This window comes from Morone saxatilis, unplaced genomic scaffold (assembly GCF_004916995.1).
Source record: "Morone saxatilis isolate NCDOM2014 unplaced genomic scaffold, NCSU_SB_2.0 Contig12, whole genome shotgun sequence".
In the NCBI taxonomy this organism is placed as follows: domain Eukaryota; kingdom Metazoa; phylum Chordata; class Actinopteri; family Moronidae; genus Morone; species Morone saxatilis.
In genome coordinates, this window is record NW_023339674.1 from 20,859,723 (window position 1) to 20,869,841 (window position 10,119).

General features: G+C 40.0%; 1 protein-coding gene across 1 annotated transcript in view; it reads right to left on the reverse strand.

Annotated features, from left to right (window-relative positions):
- LOC118322156 (GTPase IMAP family member 8-like) overlaps positions 1-158 on the reverse strand; it is a gene marked incomplete at its 5' end in the record, with an annotated part of 7,272 nt that extends 7,114 nt beyond the window's left edge. Inside the window, 1 exon segment of the mRNA XM_035653745.1 lies at positions 102-158. Within this exon segment, the coding sequence (XP_035509638.1) occupies positions 102-117 (16 nt within the window).
- Between the last annotated feature and the right edge of the window lie 9,961 nt (positions 159-10,119).

A 10,119-nucleotide genomic window follows, 5' to 3' on the forward strand; every position in this document is an offset into this window, starting at 1 on the left:
CCTCATAATAAAGTAGTTAAGCTTTAACGTATTGCATCTCCAAGCAGGTTCAAATATACAGACATCCATTTATGTTTAAAAGGACTGTTTCATTAACTCACCAAGCTTGTTTTCCATTTTTGCTGGTCTTCTCTTTTCATAGCCAAGTTACCAGTGACCAACTGAACAACCCAGAGGGCTCTGCAGAAGTCAGTGGATGAAGTCTATCCTGAAAATGTTTTTAGAAAACAGGTATTCAGGTAGATTTTACAGCCAGTCCGCACAGCATTGACTGTCTGCAGTGACATAACAAAGCTAACTGTGGCAAAGTTTCTCTCAGGCAGTCTCATAAGGCAACCTGCCTAACTGGTTTTACTCATGTTGTGTAACAGCAGAGAGCTTATGAACATGGACTCAACATATCAATTAAAATGAATATATGAACATGCTTTCAAAGTCTTTTTTGCCAGTCTATTTTTGACTATGTATGATGAGACTGAACTCTGACTGGGTCTCTTCAGTGATGTTTTTGCAGATGTTGGCAGATTTTCCATCAGCTTACCTTGTTATACTAAAACACAGCTGTACACATTTCAGTCTTTGTCCTAACCAGAGCTCTGTCACCTCTCTGTGCTGCAGCATATCTTCCTGGGGAACTGGGACCAAAAATTCTCCTTTTTCTAATTATTTATAGACTGACATCATTTAGATGGCACTGGATGATCATGTGTTAGTTCAATGTTGCCTGTACTTGTCTCTGCACACTGACTTATACTGCTAATGATAATAGTCTCTCCAGTGGAGTCCCCAGAAACACTCACTGACACTACAAAATTTAAACCATTAGACAAGAAATGTGTTTTTACCTCAAATGTGCAGCTTACCATGATGAAACAAAAGTAGATAGAAACATAATTTTCCTTTTCAGCCCCCAAAGAAATAAAAACTAGAAAAGCTGCAAATAAAATGCTAAGCATCACTTTGGATGAAATGAAATCTAAACCAAAGATGTTATTGCATGTGGTATGCAGATGTATTTATTTTACAGTAATGCACTTCGTTTAAATTACAAATACATAATTTATTTAAAGATGAGTCATGCAGTGCCTCATGCCATCATAATTATCCTGACAGATACATAATGGTTATGGGTCTCTATAACAAATGGAATCATTTAAATCCAGAGCCAAAAATAGCATCCAGATTGTGAAATTACAGTACAAACAACTTGTTTATCTTTAGTTTAATTTGTAGTTGTTCGTTGTCTCTAAAACATCTACAGAACAATTCAATCAAGTATAATTGGAAATGCGGTGCCCCATAAAGCTCACCATGTGAGGCTTGCGCCCTGTGTGTTAAGGCTGCTTGTGCGACCTCGGTTCGATTCCAACCCGCTGCCCTTTGCTCTATGTCATCCCCTTTCTTTCTCGCCCCAGTTTCCTGTCTATCTCTGTCTGTCTCTCTATACTGTATATAAAGGCATAAAAAGTCCCCCAAAAAATCCTAATAAAAAAATAATTATAATCATAAATATCAGACAAACAAGACAAAACAAACAAAGATATCAAGCGCAATTAAAAGGAGAATAAAAGAAGGAACTTACAGTCAAAAACAAGAGAAACCTTTGGCAATGTAAGTTAGATTTCTTGAAGACATGTTCTGTAATGAAGTAGATGATGAGAAAGGGACGTCTATATTTAATGCAATATATCATTTGTCATTTTAACATTACATTACATATTTAATACATTTAGTAAAATATCAGGATGACTATTAGGTACAATCAAATGTATAAAAACATATTTTTTTAATATTAACATTATAAATATTCAATATTCTTAACAGTGAGACAGGAGAGTAATAGCTGCTTTTACCATTTTCATTTTTTTAGAATTTAAAGTTACCTGTCAAGGTAGGATGAGTTAGTAACACCCTAAAAACTTTCGATCTGGTAATATATGGATAACTCAAATAGTAATAGAAAGTTAAATATCAAGTAAAGTAGATCAGTTAACACACTTTTGTATTTTTCAAGTAAGATTTCCATCTAAAAAGATTCCAGACTTGCATAATTTGAAGATTATTTATACATATCTGTGCTGATTATTTCTTGTTAATATTTTAATATATTTATTGTATTGGTTAGTTTTTTCAACTGAAACCATTTGAATTTTTGCAATATTATTTGCACCAATTCTGTATTCACATTCTGTATTAGTACTAAAATCATGAAGCTATAAGATGTGTATCATCAGAAAACAGGGAGATGTTTGAAAGCCATATGCAGGGTAATTCAATTGAGTTGTCATACATTTTAAAAAGCAACAGGCCTAGTAGAGATCCTTGCAGCACCTCTTGAAGAAGCAATTACTACAAATTGTTCTTTTACATCTTGTAGGTCAGAAGCAGCACTGACTGAACTCCATTTAGTATTTTCTTTATTCTTTATGTGAGAGTGATCCTTTAAGTGCCCGGATATAACTGCTTATCCAGCAGATTGGACATCTCCATCCAGGACAGGTCCCACTCCACTTCTGTTGCGTCCTGCTTGGTCGCAGGAAGCTCCACTGCTGGTAGATCCTCTTTGGAAACTGGCCAACAGCTGCGGGTGCAAAACGTCTGGTACCTTGGCACAAATAAAATAACAAGTGAAGCATTTGCTCAGCAGCCTGTTTGACTTGTGATTTATGCCAGGATATCTGAGAAGTGAAGTGGAAGATTTTATAGATTCTGTGGCCAACCTGTAGTGATGAATCAGCCAAACAGTTAGAAGAATGAGGCACAATAGTCCACATGAAACAATGAGTGAAACAATCCATTTCCAGGAGCCTGATGAAGACAACAAATAAGATTTTAAGATTTTCTCTCTATTTCGGTTTTATACAATATAACTTTCCTAAAATAACAATCTGTTTTGTTTCTTCAGATGACATTAATTAATTGAAATAAGTTCACATTTTGCTATGATGGTTGCATCTAATAGTAGTGGCCATAGTCCTTGTATGTTGAACTCATGTTGGTGGGATGAGGGTTAAACCATTGTTAAATAATGACTTGTTAGAAAGTGGTACCCTTTGCTTTACCCTGTAATTATTGTTATCATTGCCTATTCCTTCCAAACCTACTCAGTGCATGTAATAGTAATATGAAATAATTTTACCACTCGTGGAGGTTGCTGTCCCATCTGTTGATGTGAAGTTGCCTAAAAGACATAACAATTGACATCATTCATTGATCCACTCTGACTGCTATTACACTAAACAGAATGATGAGTATTATCATTAAATGCAACAAAGCCACATAGCTGACCTCGGTCAAGTCTCACTGATAACCAGCTCTCTGGACTCTCCACCCTTCTGTCCTGGGACGCACACTTGTAGAAGCCTTCGTCTTCCTCTGTCACATTCTGAATAGTCATATTTATTACTCTGTCTGAACCGGAAGAAGCGTAAGGGAAGATTTCTGCTCCATTTTTAAAGAAGGTTGTTTTACTGTGGTTGCCTGTCGAGTACTGACAATACAAGACCACTTTACTGCCCTTAAATACAGGGAAGGCAGGAGTCTTCAAGATGATGGCACCGTCTGTGGGACAAAAATAACAGACATGGTTAACAGACAAATTGCTTCACTCACTATTATTATTACATTTGTTCTAAATCCTGTCACTCACACAACACATTTGAACCCACAGTGTGTGATTGCTGATACACTTTGGAGCAACAAACTGTCTGTTAGGACCATGTTTTGCTTTCTTTTGTGGTTTTTTCCCCCAGTTTGTTCAGTGTCAACACTGTTACACAAGACTCACAGCTTACTGTGATGCTGACTGCGTTGCTGCGGCCCTCAGCGCCCTCACACCAGTACAGTCCACTATTTCCGCTGACAGCAGTGAACGCACACGTGTCAGACTTGTCTGTACTGACAGCACCCCCTAGTGGTGAACAATGGTCTATGTGGAGGACTCTTTTCCTCACTCTGCGGCCCGGAGAGAATCGCCTCAGCATCCAGCCTGAAGAGTGAGTCTGAGACACGGGGCACTGAACAGTAAAATTCTCCCCTCTGAAGATCTGTCTGGTGCTGGGAGTCAGAATCAGTGAGGGAGGAGATGACTCTGGAGGACAGAGATGGACAGAGAAAGTGAGAAGAAGACAATCAGAGATGCAGTTGTTTCATACAATAGCAGCAGACAAATACTTCTATCTTGATTACTATGAAAAGGCACTAGAAAGGCAACGTGGAGTGACGGAAAAGTCCCATGAATTCTGATATAACTGTTCACACTGAGGTCACATTGCAAAAATTAAGACTTGGACCACATAGTAAAGTGGCCTGAGTCAGAATTGACAAGATCAGATTCCATGTGATTTGAGATGTTCACACATCATAGATCTGTGTCTATTAGAGGCAGTTAGTGGACTGACATAAAACATATTTTTGTGTGTGTCTATACAACCATCTAAAGTTTTTTTGGGGGGATAAATTAGGTCGCTGTAATACTGTAGGTGTTATTTCCATTTTAGGATCCAATACTTAGCTAACATGATCAAAATGACCACAGGAATTTAGGCAATAATAATAATCAATTACAATATAAGTGAGTGAGTATAAATGAGTAATGAATGAGTAATATTCTTAGAGTACTTAAACACTTAGGTCGTAAAAGCCTAAAAATAACATTAAAATCTATATAAACATAATAGAAAAGAACAGGACTTCTGGCAGTTGTCTGACAATATAAAACATGTAGGATAAATTGACATTATGTCTTCTGTGGCTGTATATGTATATATATGTCACTATATTAGAAGTCAGTCCTGCACTGCTCAGTCTTTCCAGCCTTATGTGCTGTCAGGTGCATACAGGAGAAACCCAATGCCTCGTTGCAGAGGTTGTAGCTGTTGCTGCTCACCTGACACACTGAGTGTAGCCGGCTGGCTGAGGAGCACCACAGAGGTGGTGTTGCCCTCCCACTGCTCAGCTTGGCACCAGAAGCTTCCCGCGTCCTCCCTTGTTACCGCAGTGATAGAGTAGCTGTCACCGGAGACCAGGTGCCTGGGGTTTGGGGTCGGAGCAGTGTGTGGCTTTTGCCTGAACCACTGGTAGCTCCACACAAAACTGGAGTTCGACTGCACAGTGCACTTCAGCAACACGCACTCACCGAGATACATGTTTGACCCCGGAGGCCACACAGACACACTGACCTTCAGAGTCTCTGCACAAAGACAGAAGCTCCATTATGGTTCGTGCTTGTACCAAACATACTGTAGGTGTGTGTGTGTATAAGAAAAGGTGCTCTTTCTGTATGTATTTATTGTGTTTACCTTTAGATGGAGCAGCTTGGAGAACAAATGTGGCTACACCTGAAACACAGAGAAATTACACACCAACACACACACACACACACATCTCCTCATGTTCTCATAAAACCACAGCTTGTTCCTGTCACATCGAAGGCATTTTGGGTAGAGTATGTTTAGTCTGCTCTGCCAATCAGGAGTAAAGTGTATTAATATGACCACTGCAGGCAGCTTTTTTCCCGCATGGCGGCACGCCAGATAGTCATTTATGGTCCACTGCTGATTTTGGATTATACAACCAAGACTTTCAAAAAAAGTTAATCTCTACAGACAGATTTAATACATCTAACACCAATAAACTGTCTGTAAGACACAACAACAATCTCTAATTCTGCTGAGACGTACACAAACTGCCCGAGCCTCATTCTTTCCATAACACACCAACACACACAAACACAGTGTCACAGTACTGCCACACAGTGTAGAGACAGAGCTTCCTGTTCCTTAATGAGACTGTTTAGACGATTATCATCCCCATGGGAACAGAAGGAATGCTTTTGCTGTGTTTTCCCGCTAGACACCACACACACATAAATGTAACATACTACTACTACTATAGTCAAACAGTTTTGCACATAACTCAAGGCTGTCAGGGATGGAATAGCCAACACAACAGTCTGGCTGCCTTGTCTAAATCATTTCCATTAGCCCTATTCAGATTCTGGCTGGTGCATATCATTTTAATTTAGCACTGTCTGAAACCCCCAGCTGCAGGCTAACAGCCCAGTAAAATTTATAACCCTGCATACCATACTGATATACTGATATCCGCATCAAATAAGAGCGTACAGCTTTGGGTCTAGGTCAGCACTGCTCTGACAGCTGAACGCAGACGCTTCCTAAAGTACTTGCACTCTGTTTTGTCCACCAGTAGAAGAACTTTTTTAATACAAACACACATATTTCTTGCAAGCCTTCCCAACAGAGGCCACACAGTCTGAATGCATTCAAGTTAAAAAAAAGCCAGGTGTGTGTCAGTCAGTCAGGTTTTATCTGTGATATACTCACCCAGCAGTGAGGAGATAAGGATGATGTCCATTCTGTCCAATGTCTAAAATTAGATGTGCAGCTTCCCTGTGATACTTTATAAGGAGAGAAAGTGGAAATAATTACGATTTTAAGACTCCCTACGCTTACAATTGTGTATACAGGTTTCCACAGCCTTTTTATTTCAGATGCTATGAGACAGAGAATAATTGTATCTCTCAGGAAGAGTTTCAACTGCCTATCACAGCAAACCACAGACAGAGATGGTCATCTTGGTGGAGACATTTCCTTCCTCTGTCAACCAGTTAACAGGCGGAGCCATCAGACAGCAGCAGTCCAGGGACAGACAGAAAGGCATGGAGGTAAAGATCCCAAACCACAAAACAACCAATTTACTATCAGCAAGCTGTTTAACAGATTCTCCGTAAAAATCTCAGATGTCATTGTATTCACATCACCATATGTGACCTACCAAACCTGCTGTTTGAAATGTGACAGAACACATTTGTTCATGTTTTTCTCAATTAGTTCTGTCCCAGATTGTGCTGCTGATGTACACCCTGCTAATGTTGACACCGGTTTCTAAATTGTCACTGTTTTATTTATAGATATCTTCTTATTCAGGTTGTTGCTTGTGTTTTGTTATCTCTTCTTTTCTCTATTTATATCCTACTTTTCTTTCCAGTACTTGCTGACCCTTATGTCTTGTTTTCTCTTTGGGGAGTATTTAATTTTATCCAGATTAATCCAATCAATCAGATAAAGTTTTGGTAAATTAAAATTAGGTGAATCATAATCAGTTAGTTAGTTGTTTTTTCTTAGCCATACCTGGAACGTGGCTCTATGGCCTGCAATGGATGTCTCTTCACCACCAACTTTGAACAACTGTTTCTTCTATCGCCAGCAGCTGATCAGACTTTTCACTTATTCTGTGAAATATCTCAGTATCAACTAGATCATCAACGGATTGGGACAAAATTTTGTACAAACCTTCATGTTTCCCAGATTATGTTTCCCAATAACATGGTTGATTTCTTGAATTTTCCCATTAGCGCAAAACTGAGGTTCACATTTGTGGTTTTGCATGAAATTTGTTGACATTCACAAAAAGTGCCCAGCTAACTATGGGGTACCGAATGTAAAATATACATTATACAAAACCACACATATGGAAGTGAGCATCTTCTTCATGCTCGCCTCCATCTGTTGCTTGCCAACATGTACAGCAATTTCGCTGAAAACATTGGAAGGGCTGTTTCGTCAGCAATGTATCTTCTGCGTCAGCGACAGCCTCCACCACAGAGCAACCACAGCACTCTGGAAGTTCCCGAGCTCTGTTACACACAGAGCAGCAACTGATACAGCAGTGCTGCGACAAACTTAAAAACAAAATGTTTTTTTTACAAGGACAGTAACAATTTAACATATTGCATTTTATGCCAAATTTACAGGAAGAATTTTTCCATAGCCCCTTAGCAAAGTTCATTAAGTTTCTCCTCACAGCAACTTTCCAAATTGGATTTTGGAGTTACTAGTTCAATGGTGAAATAGGCTGAAATAGACAGTGTGTTCATCATCTGCTTATCTTGGCAGGTAAGAGAGCCCAACTGCAGTTTGCATTACAGTGAACCAAATGGAAATTAGACAGTGTGGTCCTTCAATGTGGCCCAAGACACATTGCTTTACATTGTTAAAAGAATCACCTGCAGCCCAGACCGCCTCCAAATGCAGCCAGAGAAATCAGATCTCAGTGCATCTTGGGTGCATAAAGGAAGTAAAATCTATCCCATTTGGTGTATTTGTTGTATGTTGTGTACTCCTTGGGGAAAACGGAATTGGTGGGCCTGTTATTTGTCACTGATCCTAGTTTGGAAGGCGTTACCTTAACCGTATAAATTGCTCTATGATTGGTTTTGGATCTTGGATTCGGCAGTCCTTCTGTGAGGGTAGGCTGTGTCATGTCGTTCTGTGCGTGGGTACATGGTCTAGTCGGGCGCTTCGGCCGCCTGTTTTTCATATGCTGTATGTTTTAGACAGCAAAGGCCTGCTGTTCGCCCCAGGTGTTACACTTATGGGATTATATCGTACTTTGCCATGTACCGGCGGTGATTATAGCTTAAACCTGATATTTTTGAGTTGAGGTATGGGTATGGCAGGTGGATTCCTTTTACTCGTAGGTAGTGTAAGGATGGCTGCAGAATTGGTAGTCGTTGGCTCAGCCTTGGCGATGGGAACTATGTGTTTGTGAGTTCTTCCTTTGCATGCCCCAGCATGGTTCTGTTTGGCATCGACCAGTATTGGGATGGCGCCTTACTGTTTAAATTGCAAGCCCCGCAGGGACATGTGGGGGCTCCTCCTATTTATCAGTGGCCATTGGTGATAAAGGTGGATGTGGATGAACACTCACACTGGTCGGGTGTTTCAGTCCGGTTTGCATTGATATTTTCACATTGCGTGGTGAACTAGTTAACTCTCATAACATACTCTATTTGCGATTGTGTTGGGCTGTGTGGAGAACTTTATATTATTGTAAGGTTGGCTTTCTAAGGGGCTATGGATTATTGTTCGTTCCTTGTTTGTTATTTTGTGCTAGATCTCATCTACTGTTTATACCGTTTATTTTTTTTAGGTGGTTGTATGCATTTTTTGCTACGTTCTTGTCAAACAACTGAACGGAGTAATGTTTTGTGTTTTTTAGGGTTATTTTGTCTGTCTATTTGCGCTTGCTGGTATTCAGTGTTCTGCTCTGTGTTATAGTCACAGAGCCTGCTTAGCAAGGGATATTCAGAGTGCTGTGGTATGCTTGTGTGTGTTCTATGAGGCTGTTGGCTTTGCTGACGCATGCAATGATACTGAGAGATTCCAGCTCTTGGCACGTTGAGCGCGTTTTCAGCTGGATGATTCCCGTATTTTTTGCTGCGTATATTTATTTCAGTGGTGGCTAGGAGCAAGCAGAATGGATTGGCGCGCGCTTTGGCGCTAATATTGAGAGAGAATGTTCTCATTCATATTCCCCCCCTTTCCATCCTTTATTATGTGTGGGGATCGGTAATGTCGTTTTTGGATGAGTTTTCAAAAAGGTAGTCATTTGTTTTTTCATTGTCCTTGCCGTACTTTCTAGGACGCCTATATCAGTGGCATATATGTTATTTTAACCCATGCCTAATAAGATGTGTGCTCCTTCCCAGCAAGTGAGACAGAATTGATGGAATTTAAACTGCCTTGTTAGATTCATCCATTATCCCATATCCAGTGCATAATAATGTAATTAATGAAAATAAAGTTGTGCCAGCAGTGGATGAAGGTGAATTTTCTGGGAAGGGTGTTTAATGTGGTACTGTGGTAGGAACGGAGACGACCCCTGCAACTAACCAATGTATAGAATCCTGTGAATTAATTGGGCTGAAATAGACAGTGTGTTCATCATCTGCTTATCTTGGCAGGTAAAGAGATCCCAACTGCAGGGTTGCATTAACAGGTGAACCAAATGGAAATTAGACAGTGTGGTCCTTGAATGTGCCCAAGACCACATTGCTTTACATTGTTAAAGAATCACCTGCAGCCCAGACCGCCTCCAAATGCAGCCAGAGAAATCAGATCTCAGCTGCATCTTGGGTGCATTCATACTTTAAAGCTTCACCGAGGCAAATATTAATGCCATGTGTAAACAGGGCCTTTGTTTACTGCCAGCTGCTGTCTGTCAACCACAGGACACTGACACAGCTCCTCCAGCTTGCCTCAGAGCAAAAGGAAGCATTTACATCTATATTTTCCCAAATTACGATTTTACTTCCTT